Raw genomic sequence first — 27,960 nt, forward strand, 5'->3', positions numbered from 1 at the left:
GAAAACATTTTGTGATCCTAAATTCTCTATAAATAAACCCATTTTTCTCTCTGCATTTCTCCCATCCAGCAGGATCCTAAGGCCTTTGTAGTCCTTCAGCCACTGTGGGCCCTGCCTCTGCCTGTTCTTCTGGAATGTCTTGGGGGTTTTGATCCTGTCACTGTGGTAAGTTTTCCCCTTGTTTCACCATTTGTCCTAGATGGAGAATCCCCCTTGAGTATTTTAAGCCAAAGCTGTCTCTAGAATTTTTTCTGAGCATGTGCCCTTTGGGGCCCAGTGAGGAAGCAGCTCTCCGTGTCTCACGCTCTTCCTGACCTCTCGCCTTTATCTGGCATTGGATTCCCCAGATCTTGGACCACCTTCCTTACTCTAAAGATGTCAGAAACATTTTTGTCCAACTCTTTTTGTTCCCTGGGATCTTCATTTTCTTCTTTCCATGTGAACCATTGGTTATTAAAACTTTGTTTCAGTTGTCCCATTTTCTTCTGCCATCTTGGAGGCCTTACATAGATTCTAGATCTCATGCCACCCTTTGTCTTTTTCTTCTGTTGTTCCTATCCTCACCGAGCTATCAAAACTTTTTAAAAGCTCGGTTGCTTTATAAATTTCTAGTGTGTTTTTTTTCCCAATGTCTGAATAATAGCTTTTTCCTTAAATATGAGTTCCTGAAAATCTTCTTACCTGAGGATTATGGTTTCACATCGATCTGTGCAGACTTGATTCTGAGTGTCATTATGTTCCCAGCACAACTATTTTTTTCCTCTGTTTTCTCTTTGGATTTGTTCTTTTTTAAATATTTTTTTTTCCCTTCTTTGGCTCAACTCAAGAAGGCAACATATATAGGACAGGTATTTGTTTATCTTTATTTGGTCATTGCTGAAATCCAGAATACTCCAGTTGAGCATACAGTCTAGATCTCTGTGATTCACAGACATCATGAAATTGTATGTTATTTCCATGCATAGCTGGGCAGCAAGAGAAAGGAAAGCCCTTGTCTTGATAGCTGCTGGCTTCTGGGGGCATGAGCTTCTTGTCATTTCCCCTGCTGCCAGATGCTGGTTTCTCAGGCCCTGGGCTTCTGCCTTCCCAGACTTCACTTTCCCATGCAACAAGGAGGATTGGCTGTGGGAGATAAAGGACATTGTGTTGGCCTCTGTCCTAGTGGGTCTAGTGACTGTGTGTTGTTAGAAGGCTAAGCCTGTGTAGATGTGTGATGTCTTTTCTTTTTCCTGGCTGTATGTGGCTAGAGTGGTAAGGCTGGGGCTGCCCCTGAACGGAAAGGTCTTGACCACCTCTCTTCCTTTTCTCTCTTTTCCCATGTGCTGGATTGGTTTCCAGGTGACTGACCTATTTAGAAGCAGGGGCAAGTGGACCCTGGCACAAGGGCAAATGTTCTCTCTTCTCTGTCTCTTTCTGGCTGCATTATCTCCTGTGCTGATTTGGGTAACCTCGGCCAGTCTTTATCGTGAGTGGTAAGACCAAAGAGTCATGTCTAATATTTTATGAATTCCTTTTCATTCCCGTATGCGCTTTGGTCCCAGTTTAAGATTGCCACTAATGTGGGGAAAAGGAGTTCTCCATGTGATCCAGCCTACCTTATGGAATGCTGCATTGGAAATTGGATTCACAGGTCCAGCTAATAATAAAGTGTTCTGTATTTTCAGTTCAGTCCTGTGTATATGTCCATCTAGGGTACCTAGAAGTTAGGGGTGTTTGCTGAGCCCACTGGCCAGATTTGCTATTAGCCATTAATAACATACATTTTCAGAACAGTACTGGATCAACCTCCAGTGCCAGTCCTACAAGATCAAAAGCCTGAAGGCCAGAGTTCTGCATAATTTGTTGTGACCATTCCCTGGCCCTCTCTGAGAGTGTAGTGGCAATAAATTTCTGTCCATCCATGCAGATACTGAATTCTAATGACCAAATCCTATCTATTCTTAGGATTCTCATCATCTCTGTTGATTTTTGGCTGTAAGAGGTCACCTGCTCTTGCACTTTGTGCTTCCTGAGTGAGCCTACTCAAAAATCTCTCTCCCTTGCTTGCTTTGGTTTGCCAGACAATACATGTTATGAATTGTGACCCAGGTATAAAAATAGCCAGACTCTTGATGTACTTAAGAATAGTCACATTCATGGAGTCAAGAAAGTAGAATGGTGGTTACTGGGGCTGGGGGAGAGGGAAAAGGGGAGTTGTTATTGAATGGGGACAGAGTTTGTGTTGCAAGATGAAAAAGCCCTGGAGATCTGTTTCACAACAGTGTGTATATATGTAACACTACTGAACTGTGCACTTAAAATGGTTAAGATGGTAGATTTTATGTTATGTGTTTTTTTACCACAATTTTTAAAAATGCATACAAATGTAGTCAGAATCACAAATCCATAACTTTTGACCCCCTAACTACTGTTGCAATTCCTACTGCCAGCATCATTGAGGGCAGTCTTGCTAATTACCCACTTTTCATTTTACCTGTTCTCCAGGGCCCAACCTGTCTTCCTTCTTTTAGTTGGCTAGGCTGGGGCCCCTGTGACTTTCAGATGTTCCTTATACCTCTTCCTGAGGGTGGCTTGAGCTTTCCGGTCTGTTCTTCTTTTCTTCTGGGCCTGAGCATGAATTTTGTCTCTTTAGGTCTTACTACCACAGTGGAAGGAGGAAGCAAGTTTAGTAAGTGAGCACTAGAGCTAATCTGAACTAAACCTCTGTGCTTCCTTTTGTGTTCCCTCCCCCAGCTAGTTCCTGCCTGACCTCAGATCAGAAAGAATCCCCTGGCCAGTTGTGAAAGACTGGTCCCTTGAGGGAGACAAATCCAGTAGTCAGCCAAAGGGAAGGATAAGGAAGAGGCAGAGTGTGCAGGAAAGTGGGTTTTCTCATGTTCTGTCGTTCTTTCTTGCGTTGACTCTCTCTAGGTATCCTAATTGTATCCTGAGGGAATCGTATTTTTTTCTGTTACCTCATCGGTGTTCCTTGTTCCTGAGGAGGCATGAGTAGAGGGTGAGAGTGAGCATCTCCATGACTCTTAGTGGAACTTCTGTTTCATAGCTGAGTAAACTGAGGCTGGTGAGAATCAGTGACTACAGTCAGACAGCTATTTAGTATTAGGTGAAGATTTTGAACTTAGGCCTTTTGGGCTGCAAGTCCAGTGTTCTACCCACCAAATTATTATGGTTCTTAGTGCATGTGTATGTTACACATTTACTAGTTAGATAAGATAAACTTAGGCCTTGTATGTGGGGTTCACGTAGGGGCTATCACTGAAGCTAATCATTGTGTCCCATTACTCAGGTGTTTCTGTATATGGGGTTGAACAGCAGGAAAAAAAAGTAGTGGGGTGCAAACCAGGGGAAAATCTCACTAAAGTAATATTTTTTAAAAAGCAATCCTGTGACTAGATGGTCAAGAAGGGAAAAGTTATGGGTCGGAACAGGGAGCAGCAGACACATAGGTATAAAGGCAGGGTTTCACCTTGAATGGAGGAAGAACCCTAATTACAGGGAGATTACATCATCAGGTGTTTGGAAGCCTCTGCCTGTGAAATGACATTCTTGGCAAATGAATGAATGTGTCATGCACTAATTAAAATAAAGGAAATAAGGAAACTAACATTCATTTAGCCTCAGCTATGCTGTGGGCACTCTGATAGGTACTTTCATGTTTATTATCTTTATTACCGCAGCAAAGTATTGTAGACATTATTATCCATACATTTGCAGCTCGGTCAGATCAGCCACAGTCACATAGCAGGTGGCAGAGCAGAGGCCTACACCCAGTGATATCATTCCAGAGGTCATTTTGTGAGAGGACTTGGCTGAAGGAAAGCTACAGAATGGATGCCTGTGTCATCCTTGATCACCCTGATAACACATGCACTTAGCCTTCTCAGACTTTCTGCTCAGACTCAGCAGAAAACTTGGCATCATTCCCTTGATAACTTTTGTTGCCCTTCTCTGGACCTAATTTCATAGTCTTTGTGGTAATTTCTTGTTAAAGAAAAATCAGACACAGCTTCTTTTGTCTTTTATCTTTTCTCCATTAGGAGTCATTAGGCTAAGTCATGCAAAGACGAATTTCCGCAGGACAAAATGAAGCATATCTTCCCTATATTAAAACCCAGAGCCCAAATCGTTAAGCCATTGAACTTTGTCTGTTGTGAGAGAAATCAGGGAACCTAGAACTTTGGTGTGTAGGGTATAAGGAAGTATGGGGGGCAGTAAGGAAAGGGGAGAAGGAGGCGAGGGGCCCAAACACCTGGGGACCAAGTAGGAAAGTGGTCTAAGGGTGGAGACGAGGTACTGGGAGTGTCTGGAAGGACTGTTGTCAGTTTCTCTCCTAGTGCTCAGGAGTCAAGCTGAGTCACAGGCTTTTCTAGCTAGCTGGTGGCAGGGCTGTGCACAGGAAGGCACCAGAAGTGATGTAAAATCCTCTCTTTTCAATCTGGAGCAGATTTTTAAGTTTGCCCTCATTCTGGAAAGGAGAGGAGTATAACCGGGCTAATATCCTAAATTTAGTTGGAGAATCCTGCTCAGAGTCAGAACTTCTTTTGACCAAACTCAAAAGTTGACTTCAGAACCCTTGGGGAAGTTGTTCCTAGTATCACAGAGGCTGTAGTTATTAACAGCATGTTCGGGAAATGCTGGCTGCTACTTGAGCCACAGGTAAGGGAGCGTTTGGATTCCTGTCAGGGCGTGTTTCCAGGATGCTGCATGAATGACAGCCAATGGGCAGAGACTGATGTTCTTTTGAGGAGCCCACTTTTAGAGGTCATTCCACTTTTCAGAAGTGCGTGTACTCCAGTGACTACAGCAGAATGCATTGGTGCCTGAACTGACAGGCCTTTGAGTCAACAGAACCTGGAATATCTCCGAGGCTGGGCTTTGTGGTGTGGAGGATTTGACCACAGAGATTTAGACCTGGAAATTATGGCTGTGCTTGGGCTACTCTGAGTGAAACTCTTCTCTTCTCAGTTTTGACCACCTCCAACCTCTAGTAACTGAAGTCGGCCCAGAAAGACAAAGAAACCCAGATTCACTTCTGTGAGTGATAAGCACATTTGAGAAAAAAGGCCTGGCAGTTGGATCTTCTGAGGCGCTGTCGGCTGGAGGAGATGAAATGTGAGAAGTTGAGTAGCTACAGGCCTTAGTGGCCACTTAAGAGGGTTTGGCGAAGTCAGAGAAGGACCCTCTTTTAGAGACTCTGAAAGTCCATTGCCAAGGAGAGAGGTCTAGGACCCTACAAGGTGGGGCTTCACTGTGAGCTGTTATCATTGAGGTGGCCAAGGGCACATGCAGGCAGTGTAATGGGGAAAAGGGCCCTGGCTTCTTCAAGAGTGGGGAATGTGAAGGGCCTCTTTGGGACATGAATCTGCCTTGGGCAGCCAGAATCTTCAATTTCAGAACTATTGATGATGGTGGAAGCAAAATAGAAGGGATCTGACATTCCACAGTCCTAATCAGTGAGTTGCCAGTGACTGCCGTAATTAAGTTATTCTAAGGCAAATAGTTAAGCAAAGATTAAGTGGACGAGACCTCTGTAACTTGAGTGTCTAAGTCTCCCTATACCAAGTTATATGTATTTTAGACTACACTTTTCTAAAGGTGTAGTAGAGACTAGTGAGGAGGTAGATACAACATCTGCTGTGTTCCCATATACCTGAGGCTCATGGAGAGTGGTGGTCTTGAACAGAACAAATGCCCTCTTAACCCGGTTCTTTTGGCGGTATGTACGTCCTGATACCTAAACAGCGTTTCCTTTAATTTATTTTTTGGGTGTGTGCCAAGGCCTGTAGAAAAAGGCTGAGCAGAGGTTCTCTTGGAGTTGTTTTATCTGCTGAGACTTGCCAAATTAGAATTTGATGGCTTTGATTTCTGGGACTTCCTGATCATTTTTGAGGAGGAGGAGTTCCTAACTAAGCTGGAGGGAACATACTTTCTCCACATGAGTGGGGCACCCATGATGTCAGCGAGGACAGTGTCAGATAGATGCACAGCCCATCACCCAGAAACCAAGGTCTTGTAAGAATACCTTAGTGAATTGTGCCAGATGGAATAAATTCTGAATCCTTTATAAAGCATCTCTTTGGGAGAGTTCTTTCTTATAGTGTTTAGCTCTCAATCCTCTCATGCACGAAACTTCAGAATTATTTTGGAGGACTTTGGGGGGTGTTTTTCTTATATCTAGAAGAGCAATGTTTGATGATGGAAATTACTGACTACACGTAAGTGGTCATCTTACAGTTTGTTTGCATACTTTCAGTCTTCAAAAAAAGTGGGTTTAAGATGGATTCTCAACTGGGTTTAAGATGGATTCTCAACCCCTTTTTGTGTCTGGCCTTCCTTACACTTTAAAAACCATTTTTAAGGACTCCAGAGAACTTTAAGTTTATGTGGGTTGCAGGCTTTGGTACTTATTGTAATAGAAATGAAGACTAAAATTTTATGAAGATACTTACTAACTCATTTATTTAAAAATGATAAACTCATTACATGCTAACATAAATGACATTTTTATGAAAAATAGCTATTTTCTGAAACAGAAAACATTTAGTAGGAAGAGTGGCAATATTTACATTTTGGCAACTCTTTAAATGTATGGAGTTTAAATAAAAGACATCTGCTTCTATATTCAGTCTCTTGCAATATGTTGTTTTGGTTGAAGTAGATGAAGAAATCCGGCCTTGCATAGATAATGTAGTTGGAAAAGGGATTTTAGTAGCCTTTTCAGATAATTGTGGCTTTATCTGTGACATGACACCAAAAAGTTGACGAGTGGTAGATGCCAACAGGTTAGTTGCAACGTACAATCTGAAACTGTATTCATGAACTTTTCGTACTCTGGTATGTTAAAATCCCTTGGTCTCTCTTACACTCTGAATAGATCTTTTACAAACCGTGTGACCACATGTTGGTCATTTGGAGCCTTCATGGAGTGCCTACCTAGATGAACATTAATTAGTGGGAATTGTACTATAAATTGTGAGAACATGTTGAGAAGGAGGATCTAGATCAGTGGGTGCTTAGCTAGCTTATTCAGGAAGGGTTTCAGCTGGGGCATAACTAGGGGGCAAAGAACATCTGTTACAGTAAAGGCAATGATGAAAATGTACTATTTGCATACTCAGTAATCTGAGGAGGTTGGGATTACAAGCCCATTTTACAGACAGGAAGCTGGTGCTCAGACAGTTGAGAGCATGATCTGAGGGTGGTAGGGAGAGGTGTTGAGCATAGAGCCGTGGCCCATTGTGTGTTTCATCACGGTGTTGTGCAGCTAAGCCCCATCCTCTGCTGAGTAGAGCTATGAGTCAAGTAGGCTTTAAAAAAATAGTTTACAGACAAAGAACATTTTCATATTAAGTGTGAGGCCGATCAGGCACTTGCCAAGAACCACATTTAGCCTCTGAGTCAATGCTTCACAGACTATTTTGTGTGACCTGGGGATCCTGCTAAAATGCAATTCTGATTTGGTAGGTCTAAGGTGGGGCTGAGGTTTTGCATGTCTGACAAGCTCCCAGGTGAGGCTGATAATGCTGCTCCATGGCTCAGTTTTGGGAATCAAATTTCCAGAGCCAATTTACCATTTGTTCCTTAATACATGATATGAATGTTAATCCCAGTCACTCAGGCTTTGGAGAAGGAGAATGGAGGTGGGCGGAGATGGGTGGTAACTATCTAAAATTCTTTGTCAGTTAGGGCTGCCTGGTAATCAGCAACAGAAATGGACTCTGGCTAATTTAAGGTAAAAATGAATTTTAGAATGGAAGGGGATGTGGAGGAACCCAGTAGCGCTGGAGGTTCATAGTTGTAGGAACTGCTTAGATGTCTGTCCTGGGTGCTGTCACTAGCACATGTGAATGAACTCTAAGTTTTAATGTCATCTTTGACTCTTCACAATTCAGAGTACCTGGAGAGAAGACTGGCTGGCTCAACTGAGGTCTGTTTCGTACCCGCTGACCGGACTAGGCACTGTAGTGAGAGGGAAGATCTGGGGATCTTGTCCTTCGCAAGGGAGGATAGGAGAGCACCCTGATTTATCAGCCCATTATTGCTGCATAGAGAGGGAGAGGTAATCCCTGAACAGGAAGTTAGAGTGCAGTTAGGAAAGGGAAAGGAAAGCTCAGCAGGAAGGCTGACCTGTTGCCAGGCTCCTAAGCCATCTTTCAGTTAACAGTGTGCATTCCCTGTACTTACCAGGCAGGTACATTGAAGAAAGAAAGTATGTATTGAGCTTAAGTACTATAATAAACATGCATTGTCTTATGTAATTTTCAAAGCAACCTTAAGAGATACAAGTATAGGTATTATTGAGGAAATGAGTCTTAGGGTTGAACAACTTGCTTGAGGTCACACTGTTAGTAAGTGGGAGAGCTGAAACTTGAATTACAAAGTGTTTCTGCTGCAATATCATTTGTTGGCAGAAACTGCTGCTGCTTGGGGTAAAAGGTTGCTTCAAGTGGGCTGAGTGTGAGCATAAGTGGTGGAAGTTGGGGAGAATGTGTATGGACACACGGAGCTGGAGATGCATAACAATTCAAGATTTTGGAGATAGAATGCTCTGTAAAACAAGCTCAAATTTAGCTGTGTCTGTTAAGAGCTTCATGGCCTCAGGAAGGGCTTTCAATCTCTTAGCTCTACCAGATTATGGCTTTGCCTGTGATGGGAAAGGATACTTCCACGGAATGGAAATTTAAGGTGCAAAACCCAAGGAGAGCAGGCAGGAATGGGGACAAGTGTTCATCTGGAAATAAGACAGAATGGACAGAGTGTCGTCGGGGGCGGGCTTTATAATTGATGGGTAGCTTTTGCAGCGGCTAATTAGATTGCAAGGCTCTGTCCTCATTGCCTGGCCAGGGAGGGAATGAAGCTCATTCCTGCATTACCAGGACAAAGCCCACTTGTGTGTGATGGACGGAAGTAGGCTGGGTGCCCCATGTTATATGTATTATATACAAAACCCCCATTCACTCTGGCTGGTCTAATTGTGAAGCCACTGCTCACCCCTTCCCCAGGCTGCCAGCCACAGAAGTATGTATGTGTCGTTGACTTTTTGGTGTCAGAGGTGAAGACTGTAGATACTGTTTGTGATTTTTTTGTTTCCTTGGGAGACAGAAGCAAAGAATAAAACTATTGTAAAGGAAAGGAAAAATAAAGATTTTCTATGAAATGTAATCTCTTAATCTCTTAAGTAAAAATATTTAAGTGAAATATGCAACTTCTTTTTTTGGACTTGATTAAAGGTGAAATGACTCCGGGTTTTTAGAGCTAAAAGGGCTTGGGTGAAGTGTGAAATAAGCACCATCCATTCAGCATCACCAAAGAATAAACAATGCCCCTTGTGTACATAGAGCCCAGATGGAGGTAAGGACTGTGATGGCAAAATTTCACTGAGAGCATGCCACATCCTCCTTGTAGTTTCCTTGGGCTGCTGTAACAAAGTACCACAAGCTGGGAGGCTTAAAACAATAGAAATGTATTGTCTCACAGTTCTGGAGGCTGGAATTCTGGATTAAGGTGGCCGCAGGGCCGTGCTCCCTTTGAAGGCTTTACAGGAGAATCCTTTGCCTCTTCCTAGCTTGTGGTGGTTGCTAGTAGTCTTTGGCGTTCCTTGGCTTGTAGACATATCACTTCACTCTCTGCAGCCATCCCCACGTGGCCTTTTTCCCTGTCTGTGTGTGTGTCTGAATCTCCAGGATACCAGGCATTGGATTTAGGGCTCACACTAACACATTATGATGTCATCTTAATTACATCTGCAAAGACCCTGTTTCCAAATAAGGTCACACCCTCAGGTTCTGGATGGATATGAATTCTGGGGAGACACTATTCAACCCAGTATACTTTTTGCCTTTCTTCCTTAGAGCTCCAGCTAATCCAGATGCAACATTGACGAATTAGTGCCGGAATGAGTATCAGCACTTGGTACTGCAATTAGAACACGGGGATTTGGCTGTTGATTTATTTTTTGGGCTACGCTGGGAGGGAGGCTCAGAGACAGTGTGGGTGTCTGAAGGAAAAAAACACGTGTTAAGTGAAGTGAGGACTTCAAACGAAATCATACAGTTTTGGGAAACTGCATTGGATAGGGAATGCTGGAGCCAAAGAGCGTTCCCTGTTCCAGAAAGGGAGGTAACATTTGCAGGAGGGCTTCTGAGGTCAGAAGTTCCTCCTAGAAGTGCAGGGTGTATCAGCCATCTCAGGAGCTGATTTCCTGTGCAACTTTTTCTAATACCCCCAGGAGCCTTTCTTATACTTTATCCCTTTGTATGTTTATGGATCAGGTCCTTCCCACTCTTTGGCACCTGTGACAGGCTCCACAGGCTTCCAACACTTTAAATACCTTCTGTTTTTCCTAAAAGATAGAGTCCTGAGCTTACAGGACTTCATAGGAAGACCTGTAAGTCTCTGTTGGTCTTTATAGGTGGACTACTATCTCCTGGGTGTCTTGTAACTGTAATGTTTATATTTTTTCAAAAAATCCTACAGAGATGCCTTGGTCACTCCAGATAAGAGTTTCTGTGGCTGAGAGGCCCCACTGTATGACTCCTGTTTCTGCCTGCTGGACTTCACTTTCTGGGGCTTGGCATCTGATGACCTCTGTATACATGCTATGTATGCCCTCCTGTTCTTTATGTGGCCACTTCACTTTGTCCTTTGGGTTTCAGCTTAAAAGTAGAGTCAACTAGAAATCTTCATTACCATGCTGAGACTAGTTAGGATGCCCCTGGCTCATCAGCTGTAATGCCTCTGTCAAAGCTCCACTCAAACGTGCTAGAACCACCGCCTTCCCCTCCTCAACTGTAAACCACAGAAATGCAGAGGCCATGTCTGTTTTGTTCATCAGATCCTCCAGAGCATAGCTTACTGCCCAACAGATGCTGGGTGGTAAATAAATGTGGAATATGTGCCTGTGTGTGTGCAGCTCTGACCCTATGCCTCAGAGGTCAGCTTCCAGGACTGTTGCCTCAATAACACCTCTCTTCCAAGTCTGTGTCAGGGTGGGCTGGCTTCTCTCATTGTCACTTATCTATGTCAAATAATCAACATGTGTTAGAGGACTAGGGATATAGGGATCTTTCTATAAAACCCTTCCCATTAATTAAGGGACCAAGAAGTTAATGTGGATCCTTTATATGTTATGATTACTGGCTTAGTGCATCGTCTCCTGAGCCAGGGCCCTTTGATTATCTATCTTAGAGAATCTTATCCAGCCCCTATGACACAATTGCCTGCTGTATGCATGAGGGGAAGATGAATCACATGGTCATCTCAACTCATTGCAGTTGGTAGTGGTTATTTTTGGTAGGGAGTGGAGGCCGACATGTCATCTTCCCAGTTCTTTTTCTCTTTTATCTTTCCCAGAAAGTGTGCCCTTATGCTTTGAGTGGCAAAATTATATACCACACATTCTGATAGATCTGGTTCTGGGTAGGAAATTAATTTGATCTCTGTTGAAGTTGATTTTACTGTCAGAGTCTGCTATTGAAGAGGGGGATTATATATAGTTAGTGCTTCATAGGAAGACCTGTACTCATAATACTGCTGAAAGATCTGTGATACTTACAGGTTTCTTAAAATCAGAACAGTTGTCTCAAAAATAAGAAAATAGGTAATTTTCACTTGACTTTTATGACAAAGTAATTGTATAGTTATTTAAAAACGACTTTAGATTTTTCTGAGCCAGCAGTCCGAATTTCAGATAATGTATTCAAGATAAAAAAAGAAAAGCTCAGTCCAGACATCCAGAGAAGAGCGGTGTTGGGCTGAATCTTAAGTAGGACATGGACACTTCTTCCATTTATAAAAGGAAGAAAGGGCTAGAGTCGGGCAGCACATGTACCTTGATAGTTTGGCTGGAATTGGAGGGAGTTCTCTGATGGGTTCTACCTTCTCTGTGTGGCATTTGGTTTGAAGAGCAGAGCTAGCTAGCTGCAGGTCAGACGTAGATTGAACATGGGGAAGGGGGCAGTAGCCACATAGCAAGTTGGGGTGAGGTCACACAAGCATTCCTGAGGCTTGGAAGACCCAGTTGAGGGTATCACTGTGAAGACCTTGGTGGTCTATGATTCTGTTAGCATATGAAGGCAGAGATTTGGATTGGGATAGGGAATGATTTCCTTTAGAAGGAAGGCCCGTTTGTCCATTGACGATTCTCATTTGGCAAAAACTCAGTTTTGCAGAAACTTAGCTATCTGCCTTCCCCATGCAGCCCCTGAGGAACTGAGCCCTGGGCCAAATCCATGCCCACCCTCAATGCTGCTGGCAGTCTCCCTACGTTTCTTGGGTCATGCCACTCTCCCACCCTCCAGACAACCATCTCACACCACCTCTGTTCTCCTCAAACCTCCGGGCTCCCCATTGCCCTCTCCTTCTCAGCAGATGGCCTTGCTTCCTGCTTCCCAGCAGCCAGGGACTGTCAGTTTCTACTTAAACACACATACCACTTCCTGCCTTCGCCTGTTCACAGAGGCCCGTCCTTCTCCTCTCCAGAGCTCATTCCTCTCGTGGAGCTTTGGATCCTGTCTCCATTGGCCCTTTCTGTTATTTCTTTTCTCTCCCATAGTTTAGTGGAATTCCTCTCATTTTTATTTCTTCCCTGAACTTTTCCTTGAAGTCTAACATGCAGATTATAAATAGGGCTGTAGTGTGATGAATTTTCACAGCTATGAGTTGAGCACACCTGTGTGCCCCATTGCCCAGATAAAGACAGCACATGACAATGATCCCTAGAAATTCCCTCATGCATCTTTCTAGTCATTAGCCCCTCTGTCTGCTCAGTTGTGTAAACAGCATCAGTTGATTTGCTTGTTTTTCAACTTTATGTAAGTGGAATCATTCAGTATGTACTCTTCTACTTGGCTTCTTTCAAACTCAGTCATTAAGTGTTGGTCTCCTGTAGCTTAGTCCCAGGGCCCTCTTCCCTTTTCACCCTTTGTGGGTAGGCAGTCTTATTCCCTCCCCGTTTAAGTTACCATCTAAATGTTAACGGCTCACACATGTATACCTTATAAAGTCCTGATCTCTTATCTCAGTGCCAGTTCCATCCATCCACCTGCTGTCCTTGACATCGACTTTTGGATATCATGAGCATGTCTAAAATGGAAATCACAATCTTTGTCTTCAAACCTTGGTCTTTCTAAAATTTTCTGTCTTACTGAATGGCTCCATCTCCATCCAGTTATTCAAATAAAAGACCTGGGGGTCATCCTTGGCATTTCCTTGTCCCTCACCCATTGTATTGAGTCTGTCACCAAGTCTGATACATTTTTCTCTCATCTCCACCATTGCTTTAGTCCAGATTATGATCATTGTTTCCAACCCAAATGACTAAGATGATCCCCTACCATGTTTACCCCTAAATGCTCTTGCTTTCTACCCATCCTTTAATTTCTGTACTTTAGCTACAGTTTTCTATTTAAAATGGAAATCTGATGTTACTACCAAATTTGAAAACAAAAGCTAACCGCTCTGGAGGCTTCCACTGCTACTAAGATAAAGATCACGATGCCTAGCTTCTACCCTCTCATCTGGCACTGAGCGTCTCCAGCCCCGCTGGTCCTGTTCTGTCCCGTGCTTGCCTCCTGCCCCTCACCATGGTCCTCCACGCATGCCTTTCCCTCAGGTCATGTAACTTCTCTTCACCCTGCAGAGGCCTCCTCTAGATCTGAGCTCAGCCATCAGTTCAAAGTGGTCTCCCCTGACCTCTGACCCCTGACCAGGTCAGCCTCACTTCCAGCCCAGCCTGAGGTACTCAGAGCACTGTGCAGGGCTGCTTTGGAGCATTTCACATAGATTTATTTGACATTTCTTTGTGGACACCTTTGATGAACATTGTCTCCCCACTAGACTGCAGCTTGCACTCGGAAAGGGACTGGCTATGATTCTGCACTGTTGAAGGCACAGAAGCTGACATAGGTTAGACACTCAGTAAACATTTGGTGCTTGAATGACTTTGGAAGACAAAGAGATGAAGGAGTTTTAGAGATTCACAAATTTCATAAATTCTCTGCAGTTTCTGCTGATCAAGGAGTTTGCATTCAAGAGAGCAGGGAGAGGAGCACAACAAAGGAAGCATGTGCAAAAATGAGCACAATAATTCCAGGCAGTAAGCGGTAATGTTCTGTACAAAAGTTAAATTAAGCAGAAAGAGGTGATCAGAAAGGTGTGAGGGCAGAGAGGTAAGTCAGCTGAAACTGACAAGCCCGGGAGCCGCTTTCTGGGAAGACAACGCATGTGCTGAGGCCTGGGTGTTGAGCAGATGTCAGCTCCCTGAGGACCAGGAAGAAACTGGACAGGGGGCTCATGTGAAGGTACTGAGGGCACATGAGGCTGGCAAGCTTGAAGACTAGAAAGGAGATGAGGGAGGCTGGTGTGTGGTTTGCAGAGAGTGCGGGAGGTGAGGTTGGAAGGAGGCGGTGGCTGGGCCACCTCCAGCTTGTGAGCCAGTGAGAGGATGTGTGTTCTAAAGAGCAATGGAAGGATTAAGCAGGGCAGTGACGTTCTCTAACTTATATTTTTAAAAGATAAGGGTGACTACTGGTAGAGGTCCAGTTGTGGAGGAGCAAGAATGAAAGCCAGAGAGACCTGTGGTTGAGAGGCTGTTGAAATAGTGCAGGCAGGAGGTGACCGTGGCCTGGATAGGGTGGAGCTTGTAGTGGCCATGGAGAGATGCAAGGGCAGGGCTGGGTTATGTTGTGGAGAGGAGGTAGAGTGTGCAGTGATCTGCACTGGTGGGGCTGGAGGAAAGCAGAATTAAGGACAATGCATCTGGATGGATGTTGGTGTGCTTGACAGAGATGGGGAAGAATGAGGAAGAAACAGTTTGAGGGGAGATTTGGTTTGGAAATGTGGTTTTAGTGCCTTTCAGCAGAGATTATGGAGCAGTCCAGGGCTAGAGATAAAAATGGGAGCCAACATCTAAAGAGTATTTTAGATCACGTGACTGATGAGATTACTTAGAGGGTATAGATTCAGAAAAGAAATGGTCCCAAGCAGGAGCCCTGAAGCACCCCAGGATTTAGAAGTTGAACAGAAGAGAGGTCAGCAGTAAAAGGAACAAGGAGTGGCTAGTGAGGGGCAGGGATGGGCCAGCTAAGAAAGCAGGTGTTTCCAGCCCTGTCTTGGGGCCCTGTCCTGACAGAGGCAGGACATGTTGGGAAAGAAACATGTTTTCAGTGGCATGTTGGGAAAGAAACCCGCCTGCAGGAGTGGGGCTGTGGTATCCAAAACAATTTTAAGAAGGAAGACACTAGAACATGTTTGTATGAGAATGGACCTATAGCTAGGATGGAATTGACAGTGGCAATGAGAGGGAATACTTACAGGATTCCATTTGGAGAAGGCCCAGGAAGTGCACTCATGGGCACGAGTGGAAGGGCTGGTCTTTCCTAGGAACAGGGCACCCCGTGTTGGAGTAGAAGGTGTGAATGCAGGTGGCCTAGTGGATTTGCAGTAGGAAAATGAAGGGCTTGCCATCTAATTGCATCTTTTTTTTTTTTTTTTTTTTTTTTTGAGACAGAGTCTCCCTCTGTCGCCCAGGCTGGAGCGCAGTGGCACGATCTCAGCTCATTGCAACCTCTGTCTCCCAGGTTCAAGCGATTCTCCTGCCTCAGCCTCTGGAGTAGCTGGGATTACAGGTGCGTGCCACCATGCCCAGCTAATTTTTGTATTTTTAGTAGAGACGGGGTTTCACCATGTTGGTCAGGCTGGTCTCGAACACCTGACGTCGTGATCCACCTGCCTTGGCCTACCAAAGTGATGGAATTACAAGCGTGAGCCAATGCACCCAGCCTGCTTCTATTTTCTTAATCAGAAACAGGCTCTTGGCAGGTTATCAGCCACGAGTGAGGGAGTCAGAGGGAAGATGGGAGATTTGGGAGATTTGAAGAGAAAGGAGAATGATGAAGTAGCAATTTAAAGTATTGGGAAAATGTGTGTACTGAAGACTTTTGGAGGAATTTAGGGGCACTCCAGTGCCCATTTGAGATGTGTGGTCGTGAGTTAAATAAACCTGCCATTATTCAGCCACTTGGGTGCGTGTATGGATAGATGGAGAGTTGGGTTTGAATAAGGTGCAGTGTCACTGAGAGTAGGTGGGGCCAGAGAGTTCTGGTGAGCGCAGAGAGAAGCTGTGGACAACAGACAGGGAACAAAGGGTCAGGCCACTGGGTGCAAGCCTACTGCATGAAGTTCCTGGAGCCAGTTAACTGGAAGGGGAGGGAGCACCCCGTGTCCAAGAATGGGTTGCTCAACACAGATTTGGGAGGGAGCACAGTTTCTGGGGGTGATAGAGCTAGAGTGTGGCCATGGACACAGTGACGATGACAGAAGAGAGAGGTGAACCTGGGTGGAGGGAGGGCATAAGGAACCCAAGCCAGCATGGAAGCCAGGAAGTAAAGACAAACAGGGCCACATTAGTAGGACAAAGATTGAAAGAGGACTGGAGGTCCTGAGGGAGCAAAGAAAAGGTTCCATAGGATTAACAGAGCAGAAAGCTGGAACAGGATGTTTTGGTTAAAGGCTAGAGTTTCACTCAAGATGGACAGATTGCTTACAGACTTCTGAGTGAAAAACGTTGAGCCGTATAATGATACGGCTGGACTTGCATAGGTTGGTGTTGTCAGTGGAGGCGGAGGCAATGTTTATTTAGCGCTGTAATTTAGAACGCTGTTGTATTCTTTCTTACGGCTTTAGATCGTCATACAGGGATTTTCTAAGCCAGGGGTCCCCAACCTCTGGGCCACAGGTGGGTACTGGTCCATGGCCTGTTAGGAACCAAGGCCACACAGCATGAGGTGAGTGGTGGGAAGAAAGCCAGTGAAGCTTCATCTATTTATAGCCACTCCCCATTGCTTGCATTACCTCCTGAGCTCCACCTCCTTTCAGATCAGCGGCGGCATTAGATTCTCGTAGGGGCGTGAACCCTGTTGTAAACTGTACACGCAAGGGATCTAGGTTGCACGCTCCTTATGCGAATCTAATGCCTGCTGATCTGTTACTGTCTCCCAACACCTCCAGATGGGACCACCTAGTTGCAGGAAAACAAGCTCAGGGCTCCCACTGATTCTACATGATGGTAAGTTGTATAATTATTTCATTATATATTACAATGTAATAATAATAGAAATAAAGTGCACAATTTAAGTGTAATGCACTTGAATCATCCCAAAAACCATCACCCCTGCCCCCAGTCTGTGGAAAAATTGTCTTCCACGAAACTGGTCCCTGCTGCCAAAAAGGTTGGGGACCACTGTTCTAAGCAAAGGCTTCCTGGCTTACATTTTATTATGGAAAATTTCAAATGAACTCAAAAGTAGAGAAAAAAACAAAATGTACTCCTGTGGGCCTGTCACCACAGGAGTTGAACCCAGGTTAAGAAACCGTGAGCTTTTTGCTCTTCTTATTTTGTCTACCCTCTCTACTTTTTTGTTCACACAAGAAACCAGTTTATTACTTGAGTTGGGTTTTGTTGAATGACCACAGGTCACATACTTGGTGCTGGCAGTCTTACCATAACATGCAGTCAGCATTTTTGAAAACAATGTAAATATATAATACAGTTGTCTATCTTTTAGTTTCCAAAGTTTGTTACTTCACATTTTGACTGGTTGATAATTTATAGAATGTATGTGTGTGTGTGTGTGTGTGTGTGTGTGTGTGATAGGCCAGCGTGTGTGTGTGTGTGTGTGTGTGTGTGTGAGAGAGAGATAGGCCAGCATGTCTGTATTATCCTCATTATATAAAAAGAAAACAGATGCAAAGTAGTGTTAGGTGACATGTTGGCCTGAAGTTCCAAGATTAAGTGGGGATACATTTTAAAGTTCCTCTTTCCTGTTCCCTTCTCTTGGGAATGTTCTTCATTCATACAGCATCTGCCCTCCATCTCACATCCCCCGTCTTTCTAAAGGCATCACTGGCCCATCCCCATAACAAGCTGTCTCCAGGCCAGCCCCAAGTGCTAGTAAGACATTGTCCTATACCTCCCTGGCACTGGGCTCTGAACCAGTGTGCCCTTCTGCATACTCTTTTCTTTTCCAGCCTGGCAGTGGGATGTTAGTTGCTGGGCGGCGCTATTCTCTTCCTCAGTTAGTGGTGACAGCTGGGTCCCTGTGCCTCTGCAGTTCTTGCATGGAGGTCATAGCCTTGTGCAGAGCAACACAGACGAGGCACTTGGCCTCCTGCTCAGTAGTCGGCATCTGCTGGCTGAACACTGTGGACATAGTCTGATGTCAAGGCTGAATGGCTGCTAATTCCTTTAGGAGTGTAACTGGATTTTTCTCTCCTGCCCAGTCAAGGTGATTAGTCTTTATTTCATATCCAGCCTGTGTTGAATATAATCCAGTTCAGAGTACACTTTGTGGAACATCGATTGTAGCTTACCAACCTCTACCTCCACGTAAATAGTTGGCATTCCTCTGATGCTCTGGTCATCTCATTAGGGCTGCTGCAACCAACTCCTGCAGCCTCGGCCCTATGCTGGAGTGGTAGTCTCCCCTCCATGCAGCGGGTTCGCCTCTTCTGCCGCTAGAGTGAGGAACTTTTGGTCTGAACAGCCTTCAAGGGAAACCAGCTTCATTCTCCCAGCCTGTTAGTCCTGTACCCCTGTCTTCAGGTTCCCCTTTCTTATGCCGTGACCCAGAGCACGTATTCTCTCAGGATATGGTTCTTGTATTTAAGACTCAGTTTTTGACTTCCTTGAATCTTAGCATCAGTTCTTTATTAGCTAGTTGCCCTCAATTTTAATTGTACTGAAATATTAGTACTGATTCAGTATTCTGTGGTATCACAAACTACAGGGAGAGAGGAAAGGCTCCTTTTCATGAAAGGTGAGGATTTGAGGTAGATGGGCTAAATTTTAAGCTTTCGTTTTCTTGGTTTTCAGCTGCACTGTCATTTTGTTGTTTGAGTTCTCCTCCAGTGTGGGTCGAGTGCACAGGATGCTGGGGGCGTTCCTGAGCTTGCAGGTGCAGGCTCTGAGTTTGTCCTTGGCAGGCTTCCTCCTCAGGTCAGAAAGAGGGACTTGCAGTCATGTGGGATGTCCCCTTGAAAGCCCCAGTAGGACGTTGATTTTGAGACATAAGGGGGAGTCTGGAGTGAGAGACAGCCTTGGGAACGTGGTGCGTTCTGGATCTGTGAGCTCTGTGGGGTTCCATAACCTGTATCTGCCTCTGGATTTACAGCTGCCTCTATCTGTGTGGAAGAGTCGGGGGTGGGGGCTGTGTTAGGCGAGTCTGTACTGGAGATCTTTGCTGTGTGTTGGCCTTTCTGTTCTTTGGTTGGTCACATGGAAAATTTGCCGGAGTTTCTTTTATCTTTCTTTTTCCTACAGAATGCACCTTACCCCTCTCATCCCCCCACCATGCAGTGAGACTTACAGACAGGTCTGAGAATTTTATCTGGAAGGAATGGCAGTGCCTGATTCCTGAAGAAGAACTCTAGTGGGAGGTCATGTCGGACTCCCCTGTCAGGGACCTTGGTATTGAACTGTTGCCCTTCTGAGCAGAGTTGGACTCTCCTGAGGCTAGGCTGGCGGAGTACACTAACCCTGGCAGCTTGATTCCTGGAGGGGGCTCTGGAAGACACCCCTGCTGGGGTTAGCTTGCCAGGCAAAAGAGCAGAGCACAGTGCTGCTGCCTTTGTCTTTTGCTTGTCCCTGCCCTGCAGCCACTGCCTTCGCCTGCTGTCCAGAGACCTCTTCCTGTGTTCATTCTCCTGTGCTCAGGATTGACTGGGGAAATGAGAGCTGTTTCGGGGATTATATTCGTTTCAGTCACAGTTGCCCCTCTATGCGGTGGTCCTGGGATTAGTTTGCCATTGCCAGAAGAGCAGGAAAGGAATATCTTAGCATTCACAGATTTTTTTTTAACCATGAAAATTTCAACCATACACAATATTTTACAATAGAATATTTTAGAGTAGACTATTTTATTCATCCATTTATCTCTTACCTAAATTCAATGGTTACAGTGATTTTACCACATTTGCTTTGTCTGCTCTTTTTTACTTTCCCTTTTTTTTGTTTGTTTGCTGAAGCAAATTTTAAGTCACACATGTCAGACGACATGTCCCATCATTCCTGTTCTTCACTGTGCATCTCTAAGGCTGTAGACATTGGTTTACATAGCTACAATGACATGATCACATAGTTAACAGCACACAGTGTAATCTCATACCCCGAATCACATTTCCTTGACTGTCCTCTTTTAGCAGCTGGTTTGCTTCAGATTCCAAAGAAGGTCCTCTGATTACATCTGATTGTTATGTCTCAAGTCGCTTTCATTTAGAGCAACTCCTCCCACCTTACCGGCTTTTTTTCCCTCGTGTCCTTATTGCAAAAAAAAAGGGGCAGTTGTGCTGTAGAGTGGCTCACCTTTTGATATTTTGCTACTTGCTTCCTAGTAGTTCCTCTGTCCCTTCAGTTCTTTCCATTAAAAATTAGCTCCAGAGGCTTGATTAGGTTTTGCTTCAGTCTTTTGGCAAGAATGTCTTCAAGGGGTGCTGGGTGTTTCCCATTGCACCACAGCAGGAGGCACACGTGTCTGGTTGTTCCTCTTTGAGTCATGCTAAGATCGATCCCTGGCTTCAGGTGGTGACAGCCTGGTCCTGGCAATGTCAAGTCCTGGATCAGCCTTCCAGCCGCTTTTTTCACCCATTGCTTTTCATGGTCTCAATCAGGTGTTTGATGAGGAGAATACACATATTAGCTGATTGTTTCTTTGTCTTGAAAGAGAGTTCATAGAGGAAATAGGATAGATGCTTCTCTCCATTTAATTACCAATTTTCAGGGTAAAAAGTTGGGCCCCTAGTTAATTCCAATTTTGTTCAGTGCCTTGGGTCTCTCCATCTCTCTGCCTGCCTGTCTGTCTCTTTCTTCCCCATTCTCTACAGTCATTATGAGCTCCTGGGGTTTGTATATTTAATGCGTCTCACTCAATTGCCTTTCTTATTCCTTTTGATGCTCAGTTGCATAATTGGCTCTGTGTTCCTTTGGCACGGCCCTCTTGCTTTCTGGCATAACAGGATGTCCCAAGCTCATTTTGTAAGTGCTACTCTGGCTTTGAACCCAGCCATTCCTCCAAGGACCCCTTGCCTCTTGGTGGGGAGAGGATTTAAGGGAAGGGGCTGTAGGTGTGCTCATTGCTATCGCTTCTTATTGCTTCCAGGTCTTTTTGGGGATAACTAAAAAGAAAAAAAAAGTGAATTCAAACTGATATCTCTTAAGTCAAATTTTATATTACAGAATTTTTTCTTAACTTTGATTTTATTCTTAAATCTAATTTTTCTTACATTGAATCTTGGCTCCTAACAACTTTAACATAAACTACTTATTTGTATTAACCTACTTTAAAATACACCACAGTAACAGTTAAATTGTTGAAAGAAGCGTGATTTCTTTGCAGCTTATTTGTCAAAAGAATATGTTCCAGGTATGTGCAATCAGTATACTATGCTCAAAAGCCATTTGTGGCTATGTCACCAATATGATAGGTTTATTCTCTTTATTTTGTTTTAACATTCATTTAATTTTATTTTTTAACTATAGAAACATGTGTTTCCAGAGTCATATAACAGTATATTCAGAGAAGTCTTAACTGTATTCTCCCCCAAAAGTAATCATTAAATTAAATTCTGGATTATCTTTCACCATGCTTATTTATTTTATTTATTTATTTTATATTTTATATTTTATTTTAGATAGGGTCTCACTCTGTTGCTGAGGCTGGAGTACAATGGTGCAATCTTGGCTCAATGTAGCCTTGAACTCCCAGGCTCAAGCCATCTTCCTGCCTCAGCTTCCTGAGTAGCTGCGACTATGGGTGTGTGCCACCATGCCTGGCTAACTTTTTAATTTAATTTAATTTAATTTTTTTTGTAGAGACAGGGTCTCCCTATGTTGCCCAGGCTGGTCTCGGACTCCTAGCCTCAAGTGATCCTCCCACCTCGGCCTCCTGGCATGCTGGGATTACAGGCATGAGCCAGTGTGCCAGGCCAGAGTTTATTTTATACATTACCTTCCTTTTTTGCAGAAATGGTAGCATAGAACATATACTATTGTGTACCTTAATTTTTTTTTTTTAACTTAACAGTGTGACCTGGGTTCACTCCATGTCAGTGCACAGTGCTAGTCCTCATTCCTTTTTGTCTTGTGAGGAGGTGCCATACTCGATTCGGCTAGTTCCCTATTGATGGCTTTGGGTTGCTTGCAGTTTTGCTGCCAAATACTGCCTCAGTGAATAACCGGGTATATCAGTCATTTCCTATTTTTACCAATGTGTCTTTAGGATATATTCTAGAATTATTACTAGGACAAAGGATGGATGCAAACATAATTTTTGTAGATATATGACCATTTTTGCCGAAATTTTGGGGACCTAATTGAATTTTGTAATTGTAACGCTTTCACCTATAAGCAGTCCAGTTTATTTTACATTTTAACATTACATCTCCTCAAACACCCATGCATGTTCTCTTTGTATGGAACATATTAAAAATGTTACTTTAAGAAGACCTATTGATTTCATTTAGTTAATTTTAAAGTATCATTGCGTATAGAATAAAAGAAATGAAAAGATTGCTAAAACATAGTCCTAAACCTTAAAAGATTTCAGAGTGAATATTTTGAGATTTATTTTCTTCTTTTATCTCCTCCTTATTCTATTTGTGGTGTATTTTGTCCCCTGTAGGCTATCAAAAGACTGGAAATAAGGCATTAAGAAATGTACCTTTATCTGCTCCACCAGAATGAAGCAGGACACGTGTGTGGGTGCCAGAGGGTGTCCTGAAGTACTCTATAGATTTTCAGAAAATATTCATTGAACACCTCTCATTGCCAGGTTATAACAGAGAGCAACGCACACAGTTCCTCCTTCATGGCACTTACATCCTAGTACAGGAGACAGGTTAAAAACCAGGGAACAAATACAATAATTACAAGTCCTGTGGGCTTTAAAGGAGTCAAAGGAGATGAAAACAGAGTCTAGCCGGGGGCCTCTTTAGGTAGGGGAGGGGCAGCTGACCCACAAAGCTCTGCACAAAGTAGGGGAGGGAGTGACTTAAGTGCTGGGAACAGCATGTACAAAGGCCCCGAGGCAGGAAACGCTTAGGGTGTTTGAGAGCTGAAAAAGAAAGCCAGAGGCAGGAAGCACAGGGAGTGAGGTGGGGAGAGGGGCAGGTCAGGTGTTTGAGTTAAGGATTGGGATTTTATTTTAAGTACATCAGGAAATCATTGAGGACAAGTAGGAGAATGACATTTGATACCAACACATCATGTACTTATTCTTTCTATAGATTAAAAGGCAAGTCAAATACGATGTTTTATCTCCAAAAGCAGCAATGTTGTACCTTCTGAAGTTCAAAGTGGAGATCGTTTTCATTGTTGTTCCTTTTTACAGAACAGCTGGTTTTCATACTCACATGTAGGTCTTTTTGAGGATTTCTTTTCTCTTTCAATAATGTTCCCCTTGATGTTGCTCAGATAATTACAATGAGTGATTGTAACTGGATTATATACTTGAGCTGTAAACAGGAGCATGATATCTACAAATTCTCTCCTTCAGACCTGCAAATCCAAGAGACACATCTTTGGAAGATAAGAGAGCTTCTTCAAGACCAAAAAAGGTTTGTGTTACTGCTGTCACATTTATATAAAATTAATTTTGGAATCAATAGCAGTTTTCCAGATAAAAGCATTTTCAATTTATTTATTTATGTTTCTATTACAGGAGACGGCATGATACCCATGTAGGGAATTCCCCAAGGCAGGGCTTGCCATACCTGGACCCCAAGGAGCCTGCTTGCTGGAAAGGCTTTCCTGTCTGATGTGCAGAAGGCAGAATGCCAAACTGACTCTTCAAGGGGCAACTGCAGGGGCTCGAGACCAGCCAGCAGTATCTCATCCTTCGATACAGGGGATATACTGTACAGTCCTTTTTCTAGAAGTGAGACGTACAAGATTACAAGAGGAAGATTCCAGGGGCTCAGAAACGCAGAGGTTTGCACTTTGAGAGCCCCTTGGAATGTTGACAACTCAGGATCTAAAACAAAGTTCTGTGTTAATGAGTTACAGAATTCACGTGGAAGTCAATGTCACTTTATAATCGATAATAATACTGAGTGAGGAACACTATGCAGGAAGAAACCTTCCGTAGAAAGACAGGCAGGGAAAAGCTTAGGCTGACCTTAAACTTACCTAATAGAGCAAGCCTGAGATAGACTGCCAAAATGGCCAAATGAGAGACTCTATGAAATAACAGTCTTGCAACTGTAGTAATCGTAAGGAAATTTTCTCCTCGAAATCACGATACCAAATAGGAAAAATGATCTACAAGTGCCCCATGTGTAGGGAATTTTTCTCTGAGAGAGCAGATCTTTTTATGCATCAGAAAATTCACACAGCTGAGAAGCCCCATAAATGTGACAAGTGTGATAAGGGTTTCTTTCATATATCAGAACTTCATATTCATTGGAGAGACCATACAGGAGAGAAGGTCTATAAATGTGATGATTGTGGTAAGGATTTTAGCACTACAACAAAACTTAATAGACATAAGAAAATCCACACAGTGGAGAAGCCCTATAAATGTTACGAGTGTGGCAAAGCCTTCAATTGGAGCTCCCATCTTCAGATTCATATGAGAGTTCATACAGGTGAGAAACCGTATGTCTGTAGTGAGTGTGGAAGGGGCTTTAGTAATAGTTCAAACCTTTGCATGCATCAGAGAGTCCACACCGGAGAGAAGCCCTTTAAATGTGAAGAGTGTGGGAAGGCCTTCAGGCACACCTCCAGCCTCTGCATGCATCAAAGAGTCCACACAGGAGAGAAACCCTATAAATGTTATGAGTGTGGGAAGGCGTTCAGTCAGAGTTCGAGCCTCTGCATCCACCAGAGAGTCCACACTGGAGAGAAACCGTATAGATGTTGTGGATGTGGGAAGGCCTTCAGTCAGAGTTCGAGCCTGTGCATCCACCAGAGAGTCCACACAGGAGAGAAACCTTTCAAATGTGATGAGTGCGGAAAGGCCTTCAGTCAGAGTACGAGCCTCTGCATCCACCAGAGAGTCCACACAAAGGAGAGAAACCATCTCAAAATATCAGTTATATAAAACGTTTTGCTAAGAGTTTAAAATCTTAAAACCCATAAGTGCCACTAGGAAGGAAACCCTGTATATACCTACATTGACCCAAGAAATATTTACGCAATCCCTAGCAGAACATTGTTTCTGAGGAGGCATATGTGAGATTGATTTGTTGGTTCATGCCAAGTGTGTTCCACAGGTTGACTTTGAATGTGGACCTCTGAGCATCCGCCCAGGATGGCTCTCAGGTCCCAGTCACAGATGTCGCTTCCTGGGATTCCAGCACGATGCCTCCATAGTTGAAAGACTACACAAAAAGCCACGATCATTGCCCGGCCTCCTGAGTCACCTTCTATCTATGCTTTGCTTAAAAGCTATCCCAGATACTCCCCCTTGAGGAGCTCATGCCCTTCCTTCCTCTTTATTCGAGCATACTGGCAATGCATTGGAAAACAGACAGCTCCCACTAAGATCACGTTCTGGTATTTCTGAGGTTAACACTTGATTTAGCCCCTACATATCTTTCCATATATCCTATTATTTCTGAACCCACCCTACCTATATGTCCTCAAAATCCCCATAAATATCCATCCCTTCCTAGATGGCATTAACTTTCATTTTAGATTTTAGGTGACTCATAATTCCCATTCACTTAGCCTATCAGAAAAGTCATTGGCAGACATATATGTCCTTGAACCTTTTTTATTTGTGTGGATTCTGCTCATCACTGTCTCTGTTAGACTTATTTTCTAGTGGCTGCATCACATATTTTTCACTTGAATTTTTTTGGAAATAGCTGAATGTAAATAGCAGGGAGGAAGAAGCAAGCAAAGTGAGAGCTTTTCTTCATCCAGAATTGCCCTCTGGGCTCCTTTGGTAACAGATGGAGCTCCTTCCTAGCTAGGGAGACCTTATGAGAAGTGGATGGTAGGAGGAGTCACTAATGTTTCAATCTCTATTTCTGTAATCTTGGGCAATAATGCATAGGAGTTCTTGATACCCCTTCATTGATTACTGTGTATCAGTTCTTTGTTAGGCATGAACGTCTTTATTAATCCATCATTCTTTTCTTCATTCAACAAATATGTATTGAACACCTCCTATATGCCAGGCACTGTGCTAGGTGCTGGGAATACCACTGATGAGACAGACAAGGTCCCTACTCTTGTGGAGTTTACTTCTGGTGGAGGAGACAGATGATAAGTAAACAAATAAATAATGTAGTTTGAGATAGTGATTAAGTGCTATGAAGAAAATAAACTAGGGTGATGATTTTAGTGGTGGGGTGGGGTGGGGGTGGGGTGACATTAGCTAGTGGTCAGGGAGGCCTTTCCGCGTGGGATGTTGAGCTGAGGCTGGAGGAGAAGCAGCACTCGCTGGCAGAGCACACAGGCTGCTCTGGGGGATGAGCCGGTGCGTTTAAGGAACAGGCCAGCACTGGCATTCGCAAGCAGTGGGGAAGGGGAGAGATGCCGAGGTGGTCAGTATCCTGACTTTCATAGGCCTTTTATTGTTTGTTTCAATTTTTGCTAGATTGATATTAAAAACTCATGTGGAGGAACTCAAGGAATGTTTAGAAGACCAAAAGTCCCCAATGACAGGAACAAAAGCAACCAATTTTTAACTTTCTCTTCTCATTCCTGTTTTCATTGATTTCCCACATGTAGTCCTTTTGCTCAGGAAGTCTTTGGGGAAATTAAGGATCTTTGAAGCTCTGAAACAGGTGATCAGGTTAGTGGTGTCTGTCAGCTGTCTAAGAGGTTGGAAAATGAACTACTCAAAATAGTCACGAAAATACTGAAAGTTTGATTTTTCTCTCCATATTTGAATTAATTTTTTCTGTTTGACTGGAAGGGGTTTTTGTATAACTAAAACCTCAGCGCATAAATGAGATTTAAAAGGAGCACATGATTTAGTGGGTGGGCCATGAAACTAGAGATGGGATTTGGGGGTGAATTTGTCAATATCTGGATTTTAATCCAGACATCTCTGCTAACAAGCCTTTGGTAAGTCACTTCAGATACTTTTCCTCTTTTTTACAAAGAGAGGGCTGGCTTAGTTATTTGCCAAAGCCCCTTCCAGGCCTGAATTCCACAAGTACGATTTACTGTAGTGTCTTATCACTCTTTCATGTCACAATAGCGTGGAGCATTAGAGAAAAGCCTAGACTTTTAGTTGATAGAGAGCCAGTTGAAATATCATTGATAGAATTTTAGTTTTAGGAAAAATTGGTTTGATTTCTAGCTTTATTACTATTAGGTATGTGAGCTTGGGCAAATCGCTTAATCTTTGAGTCTAGTTTTCTCTCAAAATGAGAACATTAGGCTAAATGATTTCCAAGTTTCCAGCTAGTCCTAGAGTTCTATATTTCTACATAGTTGAATTATTTTATCATGCTGTTGCTGGGGAATATGACTAACCCTTTTGAAGCTACTAATTTTATGTCGAGCTTTAAAGTCCATAATTGTTATCTTCAGAAAATATTATTTGACCTACAGTATGTCCAAATCAATTTAATAAAATCGCTTTATAACAGGGTTCTGTGCTTGACATGTAGTTGTGTGAATTCAGTGGTCGTGTGTGGGAGTATGGGTATGGGTGTGTGGTGGAGAATTGGCTTGCACATTAAGCCCAGGGTGACCATGTAATTTATTGTCCAAACTGAGCACTTGAGAGTGAAGGGAGGGGGTGCTGTTGATACTCACATCTGGACAACAAGCCTAGAATGGGCCTTTCTCGGGCACACCAAGGTGTGAGGACACCTTGGTCTGAGGTCACAGCCACACAGGTAATAAATGACTCAGGTCAGGAATAATCCAGCTGGAGAGAGCACAGTCCACGGAGAGGACTGCCTCAGCTCGCCTGTGGCTCTGTGTTCACGGCGAATACAGGCCCA

At 43.6% G+C, this 27,960-nt stretch overlaps 2 protein-coding genes and 1 long non-coding RNA gene across 4 annotated transcripts in view; 2 read left to right on the forward strand and 1 right to left on the reverse strand.

Annotated features, from left to right (window-relative positions):
* The first annotated feature begins 73 nt into the window (after positions 1–73).
* Positions 74–27,602, forward strand: ZNF664 (zinc finger protein 664). Of its 2 annotated transcripts, XM_063694473.1 has the most exons (6): positions 76–165; positions 15,509–15,626; positions 16,684–16,735; positions 17,008–17,065; positions 23,547–23,607; positions 23,712–27,602. In XM_063694473.1, the coding sequence occupies exon 6, from the start codon at positions 24,306–24,308 to the stop codon at positions 25,089–25,091; it is 786 nt and encodes a 261-aa protein (XP_063550543.1). In that variant the 5' UTR covers positions 76–165; positions 15,509–15,626; positions 16,684–16,735; positions 17,008–17,065; positions 23,547–23,607; positions 23,712–24,305; the 3' UTR covers positions 25,092–27,602. The 2 variants fall into 2 exon arrangements, with proteins under 2 accessions (XP_018893996.1, XP_063550543.1); XM_019038451.4 differs by lacking the exons at positions 15,509–15,626; positions 16,684–16,735; positions 17,008–17,065 and having other exon boundaries at positions 74–165.
* The window catches only part of RFLNA (refilin A), a 346,306-nt gene continuing 318,425 nt past the window's right edge, over positions 80–27,960 (forward strand). Inside the window, exon 1 of the mRNA XM_063694474.1 lies at positions 80–165. The gene's annotated coding sequence lies outside the window, so the exon portion shown is untranslated. The remainder of the gene's footprint in view (positions 166–27,960) is intronic.
* On the reverse strand, positions 841–9,807 carry LOC129525911 (uncharacterized). The gene is made up of 4 exons (XR_008670458.1): positions 9,476–9,807; positions 2,955–3,058; positions 2,474–2,638; positions 841–1,122 (listed from the first exon to the last, which is right to left on the reverse strand). It is a non-coding gene; the product is annotated as an uncharacterized lncRNA (long non-coding RNA).

This window comes from Gorilla gorilla, chromosome 10 (assembly GCF_029281585.2).
Source record: "Gorilla gorilla gorilla isolate KB3781 chromosome 10, NHGRI_mGorGor1-v2.1_pri, whole genome shotgun sequence".
Classification (NCBI taxonomy): Eukaryota; Metazoa; Chordata; class Mammalia; order Primates; family Hominidae; genus Gorilla; species Gorilla gorilla.